Below are 20,465 nucleotides of genomic sequence, written 5' to 3' on the forward strand. Positions count from 1 at the left end.
AGCCACATGGGAAGCACAGTACTCTGGTGGCCCATTTGGAGCACCAAGACACGAAGACTATTGGGCTAAACCCGGATGAAAATTGCAAATCACCCCTGAGCAGTTGCTTCCTCGAAAGCGCGGACCAGGAAGAAGAAGAAGGATTCCTAATCAAATGGATGTCCGCGAGGAAGATGAACCGAAAGCTCCCCGCAAGTGTAGGAATTGCGACGTAGAGGGACATGACCGAAGAAATTGCACAGTCGGTCGTGTTATGTAGGAGTTGTTGACATTTGCAGAAGGATCCTCACTTTTTGCTGCGCAGGTATTTTTTATTCTAAATTTTAGTTTTCCTTAATTTAAATTACCAGCGCATGTTGGATCTTGTTATGGGAAATCATACTTTTTCTGTTGTAACAGGACTTGTTGGTGAAGACTGTGTTTCTACTGCGGTTGGATGAAAAACAAGTTGCTACCTTTATCTTGGTGGACCTTTTTTATGTAATGATTTTCTCATTTTGTGATGGATTGGTTGAGTACCTTTATCTTGGTGGACCTTTTTTTATGTAATGATTTTCTCATTTTGTGATGGATTGGTTGAGTACCTTTATCTTGGTGGACCTTTTTTATGTAATGATTTTCTCATTTTGTGATGGATTTGTTGAGTAATTGAGCTTTGCGCCTTCAATATGAGAATTTAAATTATTTTTTAAAATTAACAAAAACTTATAGTTTCGTATAAATCTTTTGATTTAAATTATCTTTCACACATACTATAATTTATCTAATTAAAGGTAATTGTATAATGGTTTTTACATGAAAGTTGTGGATTTTTAAAAAGAAATTGGCAAGAATTTATCTTAAAGTATGCCACAATAAACCTGTTGATCAAGTACCAAAAATCAATATATAATGAAAACAAGTTCAAGTAAACAAAACATACATAACATTACATCATTCCACAATGAGCTACTTATACGTCGATGGAGTGTATTTCGACGGTTCAATCCCCTTATTCTTCCTAGTTGAAAATATCTTCATCACTTTGCTCACGTACTTCCCAACCCCAGTACGTGACGAACCCTCCGCAACTGGGCGAGGTTGTACATTGGTGTTCTGAACCTCTGCTTCCTCATTTTCCTCTTCGCTTTCATAATTTTCTTCTTCCACTTCATTTTCTTCTTCTCCTTCATCAGCATCTTCTTCAACTCGTTGAGGAGCCACAAACTGATAATTGTGGAAGTATGAATCGACTGATGCTCGGGCTCCACTCCATTGTGGCTCATTTTGGCTTTGTGAATAGGGGCGATTACTCCAATCAGGCTCAGGTTGGCTTGGGGAAAGGAGGGGACGACTCCACTGTGATTGAGACTCCTGGCTTGGATAGAAAGACCACTGAGGTGGGTCATACTCGGGATTCATAGGCGCTGGTTGCACATAATCAGGATGCGGTTGCGACATCCTAATCTGTCGCGTGTTACCGTGTCCACCAACTCGAACACCCCTCACCCCAGGATGTGGATGTGGTACAGTCCTTCGTCTTTCAGGCATGACCACATCTTGGCGTTGGGAAGTCGGGTACTCCATGACATTGGCGTGGTTCGTAGACTGAAGAGTACGCCTAACAATTTCTCGAATCTGTCGCACTCTTGGGTCTATCTCTTGATCAATAGTCAAACGCCATGTATCCCGGACTCAGTTGAGTGTTATTGTACATCGTTGCGCCACCTAAGGTTGCCTCGAACCTGTTCATATCTCATGTCTCATTTCCCAATAAAGAACTGACGCATTTCTTCCCAATTAGTTCCTTTCTTACCACGCCGATTATTTTTTTTCAAATGATCAGCTTCTTTGAGCATCCTATCTACGGATTGAGAAATCTCCTGGTACTGATTAAATTGTCTGCGCACTCGTCCAGCCTCATGCGCCTCGACATATGCCCAACATATCAAATAAGTGTCACAATGGGAGCATCCAGTCACATCCCTACAGTAGTCAGTCAGCATGCAATTTGCATATGGCGTCCACAAAAACTACAAAACCAACAATGTAAAAGCCAAATTAATTTCATAATAAATTCATAAATTAAGTAAAAAAAAAAAAAAGACAGTCACCTGCCCAGGTTTAATCAAAGATATTTGATCACGGTAATGCTCAAACGAAAATCTAGGAGCATTTCCTATATGCGTAGTTCCTTTCCACCTATAAATAAAATTGATGTAAAAAGCCGTTGTCCCAAGATACATAAAAAATAAATGTTTAAATACATACCTGGCGCCACATGGCGTATATGGCTCGTGTACGAGCGCTCCTATGAACAACGACCTCAATGTGGGCATTCTTTTCCACGCCCATAGCTGCAGAAGCACCATAGGCCCACCCAACTCTTTCCTCTGATCTATGGAAGCCCCACACAGATAATGATACAGGTACGACAAAGCCGCACTACCCCAACTAATATTCTGCACTTCGTCCGGATCCACCAATGCATTCAGCCACATATAAGGAACCTTACACCCCGTGGTGTCTGGTAGAATGAGTCCTCCTAACAAGATTAGGGCATGGATACGTGCCCTTTGGATATATACATATGTAGGTAGGTAATCACCCAAAGGTATCCTCGTTTGATTGATCAGAGCGGTCATCAGCAAACCGCCTTGCTATGTCTCTGACCCTGTATCTGGTAACCATCCCAGCAAAGCTTGGCACTTGCTAGGCCAATCGGGATATCCGACATGATAGTCACGACCTGTGAAAACGTGACCGTCCGCTCTCAAGCCCCAAATGGCTTGCATATCTTCTAAAGTCACCGTCACCTCTCCAATCGGTAGATGGAAAGTGTGCGTTTCCGGCCTCCAACACTCAATCAAAGCCGTGATAAGCTTATTGTCGACCTTCATCGACTTCCCACAATCCATCATGCCTTTGAAACCAAATCTCTCAAGCCAATACATCACATTGTCATGAATATCCACATCCCAAATCTTACTTTCCGTTCATCGAACTTTGAAAACATGTGTTGTGCCATCATTCAGTAGTTTATTTAAAATGTGTTTTCTCTGAAGAAATGGCACTGACGGATCTTCGGGTCCACATAATAACGGTCCGCTAGAACTTGAAGTTGTCATCTAATCTAATGACATATTCAAATTAGGTCCTAAACAAACAAGTTCAAGAAGGTAACAGAAGCTGTAAAAAGAAAACAGAAAAATAAAAAAATCCTACTTTTTAAGGGAATAATAGTAATTGTTTACAAATGTAGGAATTGATTCATTTTGTAATGTGTTATGACTAGGAAGGAAATAATGATAATCTCTCTATTTAATCCGATAAGTTATAAGTTCCATGCATCCAGAATGATTTTAAAAAAAGTCCAGTACAAATATGGAACTTAAGTTTTCCTCTAGAATCAAAAAAAGAAATACTTTTATAGGACGGAAGAAGTATTTTTTTATTAGTGATTTTTATCCAATATAGTATTTTATAGGACGGAAGAAGTATTTTTTTATTAGTGATTTTTATCCAATATAGTACTCTTTTGTTTTGTAGCGTGTGTCAATGCAAGTTAATAGTCAAGTGTGTATCCAATGTTCTATTGCTCCGAAGTATTTTTTTATTAGTGATTTTTATCCAATATAGTACTCTTTTGTTTTGTAGCGTGTGTCAATGCAAGTTAATAGTCAAGTGTGTATCCAATGTTCTATTGCTCCATTTTGCAGTTAAAATGGTAGCTTTACATTTGATAAATAATGCAGGTAGTGTATATAATGTTGCTATGCATATACATATCTGCAAATGTATATACGTTGACATAGGCGTTTATGGAGATCTAATCGATGGAGTACTAGATCTAGAATAGGAGTAGAATATGGAGATTTAATTTGTTGTGATATCTAAATATTAAGATCAATGTTCTTTAGATAAAAAATACTACCTCAGTCCCAACATTAAGTGTCACATTTAATGTGGGCATGGATTTTAAGAAATGTAAAGAAAAATAGATTGAATAAGTTTGTGGATTATTAGTCTCACTTATATATATTAGTTTATAATAAAACATGTGTAACATTAGTTGGTGGAATGTGGAGTCCACTTACCATTTATAGTAAAAATGAAATGTGATTCTATGATAAATTGAAATGCAAAATATGACACTTATTGTGGGATGAAGCTAAAATAATTTAAAGTGTAATTTAGTAAGCAAACAATATAATTAATAATAAAACCGGTCATCCCAATTGAAAAAAAGGCATTATGTTATGGTAATCTTTTAATTATTTACTATATTCCAACGTTGCACCGGTGGTGTATATAAATGATTCTCTTAAAAACAAATTAAAATACAACAATTGAACGACAGTTGTTTGACACAAATAAAATTGTTGTAGATTGATTCTCTTACAAAAGAAATTAGTAAAATACAGCAATTAAACTAAACGACAGGTGCTTGACACAAGGGACACGTGTTCTTGACGTTGAGCCAATTGGTGATGCAGCGCGGGTGATAATAGTGGGCGCAATCAAGTCTCACGATTTTATGATTTTGCGCTACCAAATTCAAATTGTCTTGACAAATCACGCACACTCCAAGTCCATCATCATCATCATCATCATCATCATCTCTGTGACTGTGATCACGCACCACTAATTTACTTCTCATGTGCTCCGCGATCATCATCCTCCTCCTCCTCGCAACCCCTAATTGATTTCGATCATGACCGTCGGCGGCGGCGACGAATCGACGGCTCTGGATGCGTGGGACGAGGAAGATGGTGTCGTCTCCCTGCAGCATCGAGCAGTCGTACCAATTAGAGGAGCGGTGACGGCTCTGATTGGGCGGGATCACGAAGATCGTCTCGTCGCTCTGCAGCATCGACCGGTCATACCAAGTCGCGCGATTTCTGTAGGAAGCCATCTTCTTGCACTAGAATGAATTATGTTGAGATCGAAGGAGATTTTGGAATTCAGAGTAAGATTTCAGAGTAAGATTGGAGAGGTGTTAATTAGGCGTCCATTTATAGGTACAACTTTCCTTGTGTTGCAACACTTTCCTTGTAGTTCAACGTTAACTTTAATCCTGACATTATTATTATAAGTATTATTATCCGGTTAGACGTTTTTATTATAAAAATACTTATAGTTTAATTATTTTGTCAAATAAATTGTTTATTATCCGGCACGTTCCTTTTTATTTTACCAGGATGTTAGAGCTTGCCTAATTTACAAAATGTATTCTTTGCAACAAATTTTAATACACTATTACTCCTTCCGTTCCATAGGAATGAAGACATTTCTTTTCGGCATAAAGATTAAGAAAAATTGTGTTAGGTGAATTAAGTAAATAAAGAATAAAGTGAAAAATGAAAAAAGTAAGAGAGAGTAAAGTAGGTGTGGAAAAATGTGTTGACTTTTACTAAAAAAGAAAATGACTATATTACTATGGAACGTGTACCAAAATGATTCTATTACTATATAACGGAGGAAGTAATAAGTAATATGAAATAGAAAGAAAAGCTAATTGAAATATTTTAGTAGAAAATATAGGCTACCTAATTAGAGAATTTTTTTTCATCGTACTACACCTTCTATCCGTGAAAAAACTATATCTCATTTTGTTATTTCGGGACGTCCACGATTTAAAGTCTTGTTTACGGTTTTCCATCTTGATTAAGAACGACCCCATATTCAACTAAATCACTAATTGAAGAATAAAACCTATATACATAAAAATGGGACCACACTCTACTAACTAATTTTCCCATTTTTTTTTATCACAAATCAAAGCATTTTCCAAAATCCGTGACGAATCAAAGTGAGACAATGAATGACTGACGGATGGATTATTTTTATTCAACTAAATCACTAATTAAAGAATAAAACCTATATACGTAAAAATGGGGTCATATTAGCTAACTAATTTTCCCATTTTTTTTAATCACAAATCAAAGCATTTTTTAAATCCATGACGAATCAAAGAGAGACCGTAAATAGTTGACGGATGGATTACTTTTATTAACGGATCAAGATGGAAAGAATGTCTATTTTTATAGGAAAAGGAAGTAGTATATCAAAATTCAAAACATGTATAGATCGAAATAATTCATTAGATCAATAGAAAAAATTCATCACTTAAAAACATAAATAAATTATCGTCCCGCCCCAAAATGATTTTCATTCTGTAAAACGCAAACATAAATTCATCGTCGCTATTATAAAATCTGTATATAACAGACCACAATTCTTTTTTAGTTGTGGAATTCTGAGCAAAGTAGTAAAACTATAGAACATGTGTACATGACTTCTCCACCAGTTACCTAACATCTCTTGGCAGTAAAGACAGAGCAGATTGCAACAATTTTTCTAACCCGCCCTTGAAATTGCTAACTGTATTCGAAAGAGGTTCGAAGATGCTGGTATTCTCCAATAACTCCTTTTCCTGCAGTTGAAGAACCTGCCTTTCCAGATACGTCCTGAGACTCGCTTCTGCAACGTTGATTAAATTGAGTGAAGCATTCGTGTGCATGAATCTTACAGCCAGAAAGCCGGCCAGAACATGTTGATCAGCCTTCACGAGCTCTGCCACAAAACAAGGAAAGATAAGTCTCACGAAGAGGAATCCTTTGTTCCTCTCCTCTCCAGTAGCTCCATCGTGTCTGATAGGTGATGCCTGTGCCTCCTGGAACTGCCGACACAAGTTACCAACCATGAAGCATAGGTAAGAGAAGGTGGTGCCATAAGAAGCCTTTGTTATGATTTTAGACAAAATCCCAGATGATAAAATGAGGACGAAGAAGAAATGGTCCTGCGCAATATCGTCCTGTATGCCTCCTTCCTTCAACTTGTTCTCAATGGCATCCAAGCACTGGATTTGTATTGCCTCGTAAGGGAGTAATAGTGCTATCTTCAGAGCTAAAAAGCAATCCAACTCGAGTATAGTCTGAGTCAGACTACGAGTATCGTCTTCATTCAGCAGTACTCCACAATTTTTGGCAACACTCTGATCAAGCAATCTTAATATGTCAGTCTGGCTCGAGAGCGCTACCATTTTACTTAGTAAGGTCATCCAACAAATATGCAGAGGATGAATCAAGAGGATACTGCTTTCTTTAGTTTCCTTCTCGACTGATTCGTCTTGGAAACTCTCCCAACCTTCATCCCAGTCATCGTTGGCCCAGTTATTGGCAGCATCAGATGCATCGAGAGAAGTGCCTTCATCTGTTCTCGTTGTAAAAAGCCCCTCCCACTCAGCCAGTACAGCCAACAAAGCATTAACATGAGATGCGGTAATTGCCAATTCTGATACTCGTAGAAAGCAGGAAACAGCAGAATCAACTGAATTAATATCGTCTGGGGTAATTTCGAGGCTAGGGGAGACAGATGAAACTAACTGTGACGATTTCAAGGCCACCAGGGTACTTGTAAATCTACTGGGCGCATCTTTTGCAGTCGGGTCATCAGAAATGTTCTCGCGTTTTGGAGTCATGTCCTGCAAATCATCACACCCTTCCCAAGGCAGAAGAAATGCAGACCCTTTTGAAGAAAAAGCTTCCGAATCTCGCTTCCTACCGGAGAGAAATTGCAAAAGCTCCAAGGAATATACCCGGATATGGCTTGGCAGCTGCAAATCGTCACAGAACATCGACATTCTGTGCCAAACTGCAAGCCTTACTTTCTTCAGTAGCTCCAAGTCTCCTTCCATTTTACTCAGGGACGAAAGTAAATAATGCAAACGCCGACGTTCAGGGGAACCTCCAGCTATTTCTTGTAAGACAGTCTCAAGTATACTTAGATAGAGTTTCGAAAGATCCTGGATGTCAACAGATGATTCTCCACTGGTTGTTATCAACAATGTTCCGGGTGGGAACTTTTCCACTATTGCAGAGAAGACATGAGCTATAGCTTCAAACCCACAGCCACAAAAAATCATTGCTCGACAAAAATTGAATACTTCAGTAGCAACACTGTTTACGAGACCATACGCCACATAATTAACAACTGTGCACCAAACCTGACTGGGTAATACAACATCTTTTACAAGCAAATCCAAGCAAACTTTCAGACATATTATAGAACATTCAGAATAGAACCTTTCTCCAGAAGAATCCAGTGACACCAGATCTTCCACATCATTCATCAACCTGAGCCACAAGTTTATAAGTTTCACAAGGCACTCTTTCCCACTTGTGTCACAAGGAAATTTCCTCAAGCTTTCATTGATGGGTAAGATGATAGTGAAAAAATGTCGCACTACGTCTAACATATCTTGGTATTCCATCAATATAATATACTTTTTGCATATGTCAAACAACTGCTCCAACTCATCTATAAAAGAGTTAATATCTTCAGAGCTTTGAAAATGCATCTCATCTCCGGCTCTACACTCTAAAGTGATGAGAGAGCTCATTACATAACGAGTATATACAGATCTCCATGACAAAAGACTACCAGGAACAATATCACCATACATATGAACCAGGTTTTGAACCATCTCTGCTAATGCCTCCACATTATTTTCATTTATCTGAGCACAAACTTCATCATTGAAGCAGTCCAAGTTCAGAGTCTGTAACAGAGCAATATTTTTAAAATCAAGGCTCTTAATAAAGGAGACCCTGCTGCATTCTTTCCCAACAATTTTGCAAAATGTAGCTAGCTCAAGGGCACTTCTTTGCACTAGATTTTGGTCGATTTCAGGAGGCAACTCTTTTGATACTTCCATCTGCTTATAGCAATCAGAGAGTATATCGTAGATAAATGCAAGCCTCTGCTTATCATGGCCATCAATTACAGGATAGACGGATGAAGAAATGGACATTATGGCTTCTGCAGCATTAGCAAGTATCTCTTCCTTATATACTGAAACCTCCTCCAGAATATCATCAACACTCCATACATCAGAAACAAGTATAGTCCTAAGGTAATACAGGAGCACCTAAAACAACACAGCACATTGAAATGTTTAATTATAAAAAACTTATCATGGCCAAAAAAGTTTGCAAATAGATATACCTTGCTCCGGTCCACTCCATAGGTGTCAGCAAGAATGAGAACATCCTTCAATATTTGCTTCTTTTCGATTCTAACAGATTCAATAAGAGAAAAAATAACACTCTGTATGTACTCCATGTCCCCAGAAAAAAAGCGAGAGTTTTCTACTCCAGGAATTAATTTCTCCAATATTCTCGATTCATCGGCTACATTTTTCTGCTGCTCTAATTTGATTTTCCACTCATTCCAAAATGTTGATTGTGCTTCGTGTACTTTAGTGCACTCATCTGGATTTTATAAAACACGAGTTGAGCAATTTTTGAATGGTAGCACGTAGAAACCAAAAGGACTGAGAAAAGAAAAGGAGGGAACTTCTGCAAATATGCTGGGTAAAAAAAAGAAATGCCAAAGTTTTCAAGAATTTACTAGAAAAGAATTTCACCTGAATTGAGTGTCTTGTGTTTTTTTTGAAGTGCATTTGTCAGAGCTTCTCTCCTTTGAGCAGGATTCCTGCATTCAACACCATAACTATGCAACAAACTATAAATCATTCCGGCGTTCATCAGACTAGAGAATTCATTGTAGTTTTCTCTTATGTTCAGTTGTTCTTCAATTATTTCAGCTCCATGAAAGGCATCTATGAGATTTAACAGCACAGAGCAACCTATAGCATCATCCCCATCTGAAACGGGGGGTTCCATAATTGACTTAGCCAGAGAAGCGATCAGATCATCCTTTGGGACGAAACCGCTCCTTGTCAACCACGATAATACAGTCATCACTGCTCTTGTCCTTATACTCACATGCTGGAATCTGGAGACCCAATCTGAAGTAAAACTTTTCCCAAGTTCTCCATCCTCAGACAATTTGAGCAACCACGGGAGCTTTGAGGCAGCAAAAGAATATACTTTCGAATTCTCTTTAAAAAGGTGTTCCCAGCCATTTTCAGATGACAGATTTTGAACAACCAGAGAGAGTAAACTTTTCAACTTTTCAAATTGTGGCTCCTGGTTCTCAACACTTGTGTATCTCCTCTCGAAAAACTCACCTTGTTCATTGGAACTCTGCTCCAATAATTCGGAATGCACTCTTCCAGTCAACATAGTCAGACTTTCACACTGGTCCTGCAAGTCGAGATCTTTCCATTCCTGAAGAAGCTCACCAATTGATTCCTCATCACAATTACTCAAAGCAAATCCTAAAAGTAGCTTTTTGGATTTTGAGTCCATGCTCTCAAGAGCTTGACTCCTTGCAATAGCAGCACACAAGTCCCAAATACAACCATGGCCCTTTTTGGCCAAAGCAAGACAGAGATCAGAAGCCAGCTGTATGTCTCCTGTATACGCTGCTTCTCTTGCAATAGCTTCTTGGACTCTTGATATTTCTTCTGGTGAGCTCAATCCAAGAAGTTTAGCAATCTCAATAAGTTCATCAACGTTTAGATAAGATCCACTTTGGCTTGTAACTGCCAACTTAATTATTTCCATAGGATCTTTTATTTGCCTAAATGCCATAGGCAGAAGGTTAACCCCAAGATTTGGAAGTCTAACTGTAACAGCATCAATAATGTCAGCCTCAACCCTGACAGTTCTGCTGCTAGGGAAGATATTCAAACACTCCTTAGACTTCCAGATCTACACATGAGTTCCAAAAATATTTATTAATTTCTTATCACAAGTGTCAAACCAAGAAAAAAAATTCAACTCTCGCAAATCAAAACAGCAATCATATAACTGAGAGGATAGATTAGTAAATCTATAGTTGGAAATACAGTTTTCTGTACCAGATCACTGTAAGACAGAGAAACCAAAAGACCATAATATCAATGAAGCCTGGATAAAGAGAATATGCATAGAGCTAGTTCTCTTGCATTAGTGTTTTTACATTTTTCCTCTTGCCAACGAATAAATTGATAGACACTAGTCAACAACACAATCTAACGTTATTTAATAGAAAGGTGCCAATAGAAACACAGTATAGATCCACTACACAAGTAATAAGTTAAATATTCTGAGGTAAGAACAAGAATAACCTCGGGGGAAGTAAGAGTCGGCGCTGAGAAGAAATACTCTCTTGCAGCTTGAATAACAAGATTCTCAGCCTTGTCTGTTGCCAGAGTAACAGAACTGGTACCTTTCAAATAATTCCTAGCTAGAGAAAATTTTCCAGCTTTAAGCAATCCTCTGCAGAACTCAATCAACACAAACTCCAAATCTAGAAAAGGAAAAGCCTTTTCCTGAAGAGATAACAAATCACGCCACATGTGTGCCCAATCATGATCAGTACGGGTTGGTTGCCAGCGAACGAATTTTGAAAGTAAAAGACGGAGAATTTGTTTTACACCCTTCTCATCCAAGTGTGAATTCACAAAGAAGTTAATGGGCTTTGGGACCTAAACACAGATGAAATAGATGTAATGAGTACCATGAATCAAGGGATGCATTTCTAAAAGAGCATCAAATTGGATATAACCCTTGAAACTGCAGTGCATGTGATACATGTGCAAAGATTAAATGTATTGACATGCATCCTCAACCAGAATGATGATAGTATAGACAGCTCACAGCGGCAATATCAAGTTACGTTTGCTCTACTTGAAAAGATAAACTGCCTAAGTAATTGAACATTACCTTCAATTCACTTAAAACTATTTAAAACACATCTTGAGATAGTACCTACAAGGTCCTTAAGAGGAACATTAGAATTTTCAGGTCAAGAAAGGAACTATTCACTGCCTTTCAGGTCTCACTGAAATATCTATATATCTTATAATACCAGGAAACAACAAAGCTTCCCTGCCTATGTATAAAACAGAGGGAGAAAGCAAAACTATATTGATAACAGGTTTAGCATATAGAAATTAAGCAGACAGGGAAGTTAATGACACCTGATAGCAAGCCAATAGTCTTCCTGCTTCAACATGGCCCTCTGCAAGTTTAAGCCTTTTCTTTATATCCGCAGCTGGCATATTAAAAAAAGCTTAGTCATTACTTGTGATTTAAAACATAATTTGATGCAGACCTCCTGATTACCACATCCCTTTCTTGGTGTAATCAAATGGAAAATTAAGATAATGAATGGAGATCACGTGGAAAAGAAATACAGTACTATATGATTAGACCGTGAGAAAAAGTAGTTCGCATACTATCTGCCTTTTCTAAGTCTGGACATACCTCAAGCAAACTGTGTCACAAATTCAGAAACAGCAAGTAAACACACTATATTCTTCGTTCTCCGCAGATTTACTAAAAAGTTACAAGAATATATTTGATGAAAGGCTTTAAACATATGGGCACACACTACTACCCAGTGAGAAACTGAGCAGAAAACATTCAGGTAATTATTAGAAAAACTTTGCAAAGCAAAGAATACTTGAAATATAGTGATATGAGAGAGAGAGACGATACTACAGGAAGAAGGTTTGATATCCACTTATCCATTTTCAAGTAAGCAAATTTGGCATTGTGATAAAACAAGCACGGTCGAATTCTCTAGCTATTTATAATAGCTGAAGAAAATGTACCTTGCATCTGTGGCAGTTTAGACAAAATATTGGACATGGTACTCCACCTATCTACGTCACTGCACAAGTATATACATTTGAGGGCACAATCAACAAGCTCCATTTTGTCTTTAAATATAGGAGGTTCAGCCATGTCTCTGCACCCTTCTTCAATCACTATTAAGCACAATTCTAGTTTGTTTTGTGTAGCAACTTCTTTCAGCCATCTTACAAGAAATGAGTCGGCAGACTTAGCTGGTGTAAGTTGACCAACAGTAGCATCAACCCCAGTCAATACGCTAACCCTCCTTTGCATAAATGGAATACCCTTCTTGTGTAATCTAGGAATCACATTGTTCTCTTTAACATCCATCATAATCAACTTGAACTTTTCATAATCTGATAACTGCTCCCAGCTAGCAAGATTCATAGAAAAGTTGGTGTCATCTTCATTTTCATCAGAGTATATAAGTTGGAACAAACAATGAATATCGTCAAGGAAATCTTTCAACTCCGATATGCCCTTACGAATTGCCAAATCAACCAAGTACATGCTGTTTTCTAGTTGGCCACTTAAGGAATCGATATCTCTAGCTCTTTTCTTGTACCAAGAAGAAAGTTCAGATATTGATGGCCACTGAAATGACAGGTATTTCATTGCGATGGGTTCAGTAATAAATTGGATAGAACTCTCATGATTCACATGGAAATTTTTTATAAACATCGCCATCTTTTCACATTCCACCCAATCTTCATCTCTGACAACAACATGTGTGGGGGCAGAAGTTGCAGGAAGCAGATGTCCATAAGATTGAACAGGTATTGTTTCAGGTATAGCAGCTAAAACTTCCAATATGGAGGGAACCAAAGAATATAGGTGACGATTAATGAAAAGATTTAAGGCTCCAATCTTCCCACCTTCTGCAATTACTATAGCAGCTTTGCTGATGGCCAATTCACGGAATCTACTATACTCCTGCATAGAGAATCTGAAAAGCTAAGTTATTAAGTTGCAAGTCAGTGATAACATGAAGAATGATGTTACCATTACAACAAAGTGAAAGAGGCTCATTTAATGCCATTCATTAGGTAATCATTTCAGTTCAAATCTAAAGGATGCAAGCGGATTCTTGTTATTACAAGTATGTGTTGTAACCATGTAACTGTACATCAATCTAGCGGATAAGTATATGCATGTTCATATTCATGTATATGTTTCAGCAAATGATTCTTTGTGCCAATGAAACAGAATTACAAGACCATACATATGTTTGCCAACAAGAGAAGTTGATTTTGCAAATAATTATTATCCATAATGTAGAATTCTATTCGGGAATATCAGGAATATGTTTCAAGAGCCAAATTTAGGAGGCAAACTAAGCATTCGCCTATAAATAGAAAAAAATCCTAGCTCCACAAAATATGAAAGTTACACAAATAGCAAAATATCATCACATGAAAGATAGAGGGTGACCTTGAACTACTACCTGCCCATGTTTATCCCAAGAAATGTCTCTAGCCTGTCACTGAACTGCAATAACCTGAGTCTTGTGAGACGAAAATTCCAAATCTGCTCATTTTCATCGTCCTCCAATTCAGAAAATCTGTAAGAGTCTGTTAAGCGAAGCCCGAACGAAAGCAAAGTCTTTGTTGCATCTTCAGTTGGTCCTACTTTTTCTACACACTCAGAGAGTATGAAACCTTTATCCTTGATAGTGGTTAGTATAGTATTTATCTCTTGCACTCCTTGGGAGGAAGATAACCATTGAGACTTTAGCACTTCATCTTTATCAAGCCCATGACAATCAGCAAAGTCAAGTGCAGCCTGAAACTTTTGATCTCTAATAAGATTGTCATAAAGCTCAATAACAGATCTTTTTGTCAACGACACTAAACTCCACTCCAGCTTTGAAAAGTCAAATTTATCAGGCCTCTCTGTTGTGAGACGATCAATGACACCTTTCTGTTCAGATGGTCTATTGCTATCCTCAGATGAGCTATTCTCTAAAACAAATATGAGCCCCGGGTGCTTATGAGCTCTTTCTAGTAGGGGCATTGAGTATGAAATATCATTCCCCGATACATTTACATGATTAAGAACGTCAACCATGGTGATGGTGCCATTTGTTTTTGCTATAGTAAGTACATCATCAGACCACCAAGTAAAATCCACAATATCTTGTAAGAACTCTGTTCCAGTTCTCAAAAAAGAACATGTATCTTCATCAAATTTAAAAGTGAACAAGCATCCTTTAACATCTAGGGAAGCAACAAGGTTTCCATTAGGTGAAAACAGCACTTTTGGAGACGTAAGTTGGCCATGATATCCTTTTGTAACACGGTATGAACCTTCAGACTCACTAAAAACCACTGGCTCCATTTGCAAAGTTTGTTTTCTTCGCCAAATAGATACAGTATAGGATCCTGAAACAGAAGAGTTGTGTAATTTGATTATTAGACAGCAAATGTATTGCAAATTCTTGTGAAATTAAGAGCAACTAGTAAGGAAGGAAAATTGGTAACATTTGCAAAGGCTTGAGCAACTATAGTTTCCAAACAGGGAAACCGCATCTGTTCATATTGTCTATATTTTACACAAGATGGTGAACTCGTCATTGTAAAATTTTGAGAAGCTCAAATTAGACCACTTGAGCTTTTGAAAAAAAATAAGATTTCTCTAATTTCTTAGCTAGCAAAAGAAAATGTTTTGTGACTGATAAATCTGCATGAACACAAAATATCAATTGAAACTTTGCGTGAAACTTTAAAATTCATGCAATGCACCATAAAGTTGTAAGACTTGGTGTTATAGTCTACAGAATAAGCACTAGGATAAGTCAGACAACCCTAGGGAACAACCGAACAATGTAATCATAATGATCCTTAATTGGCATCTCAAATGTCTAGTGTTAATAAAAAGTTTGTGCTTTGGTGTACCATGCTACAACCATCGATGGTCCATCTATGTGACTTATAATATTCCTAGCTGGCTGATGGATTTTGTGTCACGGAATACTTGTTCATTAATGATCATTTCTCCCCCCCTACAAAAGTTATTAAGATTGAGAAAGAATGTCAGAAAATACCAGCACTCTCATTAACGGCAGATTTGCTATCAGTAGAGCTACTGACTATGGCAAATAAAGAAAGTTCTGGATGATAGTCCCAGCAGCAAATTTCTGAAGGAAATTGTCTAAGCATCGATGAATTATTCAGGGATTTAGCTGAAGAAATGGAAGCACTAGGATCCTTTGATATCTCGATATCATGAAAAGAACCATCTGCAGCAAAGACTGTGAAGCTACACCTGCCAAAAAGTTTTGTATTCATAAATTAGGAAAACGATAGAGTTTTGATCCAACATCAGTGGAAGACAAATTTTTAAAGATACAGACACATTTAGTCAAACTTACAAGTAAGATTTCTTTTCAGAAGCATCATCTTGCAAAATCAAGCCAACAATAGGCGACGATAAATTCAAATGCCTCTTCGTAATTCTTGTCATTTCTTCTCCGTATGGTTTGACAACGTATATGGTACCAGTATCATCAACAACTCCAAGTAATTCATGAGACTCAGACCAGGTCCCGCATGTGAATATACCGGCAGACTCACCTACATCAGCGAAAACATCTAAGACAATCAATATCAACTGCAAAAATTATTCAAGAATCAGATTGACATATTATTCAGGGGAACTTCCTAGATCTTTAAATATTGTCTTTGTACCAATGGGTACAGTGATAAGCTTCAAATCTCGTCAGAGAATAACCAAATTGTTGGGCTATTTATGACTCCTCGTAAATTGTCCACAACTAATAGTTATTTGGGAATTTGGCTACTTTTTCATGATCTCAAGAGCAAAGGAGAAATATGCTTCAGAAACAACATATAACACCAGAAGCAAGATATTACACAACTTTCTATAGGTCTACCAGACTACCACTACTACCAGCATGAGTGTAAAGAGGAAACTTAAATGATAAACCTTGACAAATTAAAGAAAATTAGAGTTCGCCTCAAATTCCCAAATAAATATAATTCTAAAAAAGCTTCAACTTTCTAATTTCATGTAATGATACTCATACACAATTATCCTTTAACAAAAGTGTCTAAAATAGTAATGATTTCCTGAAGATTCACGCAACATTTTAACATACGTAAATCTTACATGTCAAAATTCCTACAGGCTCCTGGTAGTCATTTTCTTTCTGCAAAATTGTTATTTGATTGCCATAAGCCACAGCAACATAATCACCACTAGCAGACACAAACAAGGACACCAATCTTCTTGATCTTCGCGGTTGTCTGTATGCACTCCATTTCTCTTTGAGTTTAGTAATCCCTTCATGGTACAAAAGAACAGAAAAAATTGCATCAGCAACAAAGTAATCACCGCATAAATAAAATAAATTAGGAGAAAAATAAACAAATAAGGGAACTTAAACACACTTCAAAAGGATGAAAAATGAGCTTTAAATTAGAATATCAATTTCTTCATATTGAAATTAATATTTCTAACTACTATATCATTCAATCAACACTATACATCAATGCCAAATAACTTCAGTCTACTAGGCACATTACTTCTCAACTGAAACAAAGTTAGAGCAAAACTCAACAAACTACCAAACCTCTAACAAAACTCAAATAGCTATACTCAAATAATCAAGTAAAGTCAAATCGCCAAATTCACAGTAAACAAGTACACTATATATTGATGCCAAATAACATCGATTTACTGGGCACATTACTTCCCAACTGAAACAAAGTTAGAACAAATCTCAACAAATTACCAAACCTCTTACAAAACTCTAATTGCTATACTCAAATAAACAAAAAGTCAAATCGCCAAATTCACAGTAAACAGTTACACTATACATAGATGCCAAATAACATCACTTTACTGGGAAAATTACTTCCCAACTGAAACAAAGTTAGAATAAAACTCCAACAAATTAAATTACCAAACCTCTAACAAAACTCAAATTGCAATACTCAAATAAACAAGTAAAGTCAAATCACAAAATTCACAGTAAACAAGTTCACATACCTCGAAATGGAAGATATGAAAGTAAACCACCCCCGTCGCCATCTGTCACCTTAACAAACGAAAAAATCAAACAATCAACTATACAGAAACTGGGTCGGAACTAAATAATTCAGCACTAACAATCAATCAAAACATAAAGGAAAAAAAAAACAAGGTGCACAAAAACCTGTTGCTTCGGAGGATAATTGGAAGAGTAAGGTCTGGAAACATGACGTCGCGTCTCAAACAGTGCCTTATGTACGGTCTCCCCCATCTATACGCACAATTAATTCAACACATACATCAAATCTATCTATCTATACATACATATATAAAAACGCAGTTCTTTTGGCTGGCCAATTCCTGCCAAACTTCATGATTTTTTTAAACCATATATCAAAATTAAGAGCCATGACTGCCATAGTATATTTATCGGGGTCAAATTTTTGCATCACAAATAAATTTACGATGGATGTTGACAAATTAAGAATGACACAAAAAGTTAAACTTTAAAAAGTCCATGAAAAAATCGATTTGTAGAAACAGAGGAAGATACAAAACTACAACACATAGTTGAAAAAATCCCATGACAAAATACATATAGAAGGAAACTGACATATATTCTATCTTAAGTAAATAAACTGTTCAAGCCATAAGATTTCTTGGAAAAACCACCATCACTAAGTTTGGGGCAGCAGAGCCAGGCCACGAGGATCTACATATTCATATTTAACTATATGCACATTTTAGTTTAACTATATTCCTATTGTGTTCAGAAAAACATATTTTGATTTTGGGGTGGCCGCCGCCGGCGTGGGGCGCATACATCAGATGCGCACAGGCGCACACCGCTGCTAATTTAGTCGATGAAATCTAATGTAAGTGTCCTGGCTCTTGGAACCTAAGTCTATATTTGAGGACTTATCCAACTCACCACCAACAACAGCCTACTGTCAGTGTTGTTTTTTATCAATTTTATATCTAAACCCCCAAATTCAAAAATAGAGAATTGAATTAACATATGTTTTTTTATATCAATTTGATTCCATGGAATTGTTGAGTGTTTAGGGTTAACTGTCTTTTAAATAACAAACAATCAACCCACATTACAATGTAAGCAGCAATACATACCGAGAATCCGGCCAGAATCCCCGCACACCTAGGCTTAACCAATCGTCCCAAAGCTCCTTGCTGCAAAAACTGTTGGAAGAAATCCGTTTGATTTGAAGAATAGATTTGCACCTGATTTGCTTGAATTCAAATTGGGGAAGAACATGATCTAAACCATAGCTTGAATTTGAATCTGAAATTGAATGAATGAGAGGTATAGGGAGGTTTCTTACACAAATTGAAGGTACAACTAGCCTAGTATCGCGGAATCAGGTAACGGCAGCGGCGAATCGGCCGGACAGCCGCGTGCAGAGAGAGATTGGAAGACGTGTGGGTGTGCAGAGTGAGAGGTCGAGATAGAGATGGGACGGGGATGCAGCTGCGGCGTGGTTGATGCAGCGAGGCGGTCACTGATCGCCGGAGAAGCGATGGCACGTCGCTGTGAGTGTCTGTGTGTTTGACACGGTGAGGCGTAAACTCAACTTTTTAGTTTTCTCTTTCCTTCATTTAATTCTCTATCTTTACCTTTTTTCTCATTTCATAAATCACAGTATAAATCTTTATTTTGTATTATGAATATGTTACGAAACGCTGAACAAAGTCATATGTAGGGCATTTTTATGTCATAGTTAGTTTATTTTTAAGTCATGCTAACAAAGCATGACCTAAAATGATCTTATCATGACATAAACTCAAATCTTATAATATGATCTAAAACTATTTTATTATGACCTTCCGTGTTTTGGGTTAATTATTGATCATTAGATCATCTAATCCTAGAGCCAAGATTTGGACTGCATTTCTTGATTTAAATGCATTCTTATTTTGATCATCTCCCCCATGTGCTCTTAATAAAATACCAATAAAAATATTTTTATTCCAACAAAACTGAAAAATGTAAGCATTTAAAATTGGTTCAAATTGCAAATTAAGAGACTTCGCATAAGTATTTTTTTTTAGAGACCACCAATGTACAAACATCAAAGTTCAAAAAACCATTTATAAAATTAATTCTTTATTATTTATGATAAGTAAGCCATTTATACCATGTATATATTTCAGCGATATTGCATCAAAAATCACACTCAAATAGGGTCCGGATCCTCTGCTGTGGCTAAGCCACAGCACAGCCTGTTGTGCTAAAAACAGTGTCGTTTTGATATGCACTAGTATTAACACCCATGCTATGCATGGGACATAAGATTTTTATATAATGAATACTAATATCAATGAAACTATAAAAAATAAAAATTCAAAATAATAGAAAGATTTACAAAACAAAAATATAAATCATGTCCAACTCTAAATTAATAATTTATTCATTTCTAATAAATAAAAATATTTCAAATTCAACAATTGATTTAATACAATTTTAATTTAGAGTGAACTTCAAAAATGGTCCCTGGACTATGGGTTTATCTCGTAAATGGTCCCTGGACTTTAAAAATATCACCAGAAGTCCCTGGACTAAGGCTTAATATAAAAAACGGTCCTTTTGCACTGTTTCGAGACGAAAATGCCCTTTTCAGGCTTTGGGCAATTTGGACAATTCAATTTCGTCTACTGTTCACTCATTTAATTTTGCAGGTTGTGTCATAATTGCATCTCTCTCTCTTCACACCTTCTATTTAATATTGACCATATTCTCTCTCCCATGTCGCATTTCTCTTCTTCTTCTTCTTCTTCTTGTCTGCACCATTTAGTGTTAAAAATCTAGACGCGATTCTTCATCTTTATGGTCCTGCTTCCCTCCGCAACGTCGAGCTTGCTTGCCTTCATGTCTTCGCTGTCCGTTGAAAATTGGACCGATGGAGGAGGAGGAGGGAATGGTTGTAAGTGGCTCCGGTATGAGTA

General features: G+C 37.1%; 3 protein-coding genes across 5 annotated transcripts; all 3 read right to left on the bottom strand.

Moving 5' to 3' along the window:
- Nucleotides 1-1,742: 1,742 nt before the first annotated feature.
- On the bottom strand, nucleotides 1,743-2,897 carry LOC125193673 (serine/threonine-protein phosphatase 7 long form homolog). Its single transcript, XM_048091518.1, has 4 exons — nucleotides 2,653-2,897; nucleotides 2,251-2,553; nucleotides 2,094-2,181; nucleotides 1,743-2,012 (listed from the first exon to the last, which is right to left on the bottom strand). Exons 1-4 carry the CDS (start codon nucleotides 2,895-2,897, stop codon nucleotides 1,743-1,745), a joined length of 906 nt encoding a protein of 301 aa, XP_047947475.1.
- A 1,514-nt stretch (nucleotides 2,898-4,411) lies between these two features.
- On the bottom strand, nucleotides 4,412-4,894 carry LOC125193682 (E3 ubiquitin-protein ligase RNF130-like). The gene has a single exon (XM_048091530.1). The coding sequence runs from the start codon at nucleotides 4,892-4,894 to the stop codon at nucleotides 4,412-4,414; it is 483 nt and encodes a 160-aa protein (XP_047947487.1).
- Nucleotides 4,895-6,100: 1,206 nt separating this feature from the next.
- LOC125214981 (MAG2-interacting protein 2) lies at nucleotides 6,101-19,102 on the bottom strand. 3 transcript variants are annotated; one of them, XM_048116439.1, is made up of 14 exons: nucleotides 18,845-19,102; nucleotides 18,633-18,701; nucleotides 17,689-17,775; nucleotides 17,523-17,571; nucleotides 16,641-16,814; nucleotides 15,883-16,084; nucleotides 15,556-15,776; nucleotides 13,957-14,893; nucleotides 12,491-13,458; nucleotides 11,855-11,928; nucleotides 11,000-11,359; nucleotides 9,410-10,601; nucleotides 8,989-9,254; nucleotides 6,101-8,911 (listed from the first exon to the last, which is right to left on the bottom strand). In XM_048116439.1, the coding sequence occupies exons 3-14, from the start codon at nucleotides 17,773-17,775 to the stop codon at nucleotides 6,290-6,292; spliced, it is 7,152 nt and encodes a 2,383-aa protein (XP_047972396.1). In that variant the 5' UTR covers nucleotides 18,633-18,701; nucleotides 18,845-19,102; the 3' UTR covers nucleotides 6,101-6,289. The 3 variants fall into 3 exon arrangements, with proteins under 3 accessions (XP_047972396.1, XP_047972324.1, XP_047972241.1); XM_048116367.1 differs by having other exon boundaries at nucleotides 18,633-18,743; XM_048116284.1 differs by having other exon boundaries at nucleotides 18,633-18,751.
- Between the last annotated feature and the right edge of the window lie 1,363 nt (nucleotides 19,103-20,465).

The sequence above is a fragment of the Salvia hispanica genome, chromosome 1, assembly GCF_023119035.1.
Source record: "Salvia hispanica cultivar TCC Black 2014 chromosome 1, UniMelb_Shisp_WGS_1.0, whole genome shotgun sequence".
Taxonomy (NCBI): domain Eukaryota; kingdom Viridiplantae; phylum Streptophyta; class Magnoliopsida; order Lamiales; family Lamiaceae; genus Salvia; species Salvia hispanica.

Coding starts and splice junctions, on each gene's coding strand:
- LOC125193673 (XM_048091518.1), bottom strand. CDS start 2,897: ATGGATTGTGGGAAGTCGATGAAGGTCGACAATAAGCTTATCACGGCT. Junction 2,182..2,250: donor TATACGCCATGTGGCGCCAG/GTATGTATTTAA, acceptor TTTTATTTATAG/GTGGAAAGGAACTACGCATA. Junction 2,013..2,093: donor CTTTGATTAAACCTGGGCAG/GTGACTGTCTTT, acceptor TTGGTTTTGTAG/TTTTTGTGGACGCCATATGC.
- LOC125214981 (XM_048116439.1), bottom strand. CDS start 17,775: ATGGGGGAGACCGTACATAAGGCACTGTTTGAGACGCGACGTCATGTT. Junction 11,360..11,854: donor GACTATTGGCTTGCTATCAG/GTGTCATTAACT, acceptor ATCTGTGTTTAG/GTCCCAAAGCCCATTAACTT. Junction 9,255..9,409: donor ACACAAGACACTCAATTCAG/GTGAAATTCTTT, acceptor TATAAAATCCAG/ATGAGTGCACTAAAGTACAC.
- LOC125193682 (XM_048091530.1), bottom strand. CDS start 4,894: ATGGCTTCCTACAGAAATCGCGCGACTTGGTATGACCGGTCGATGCTG.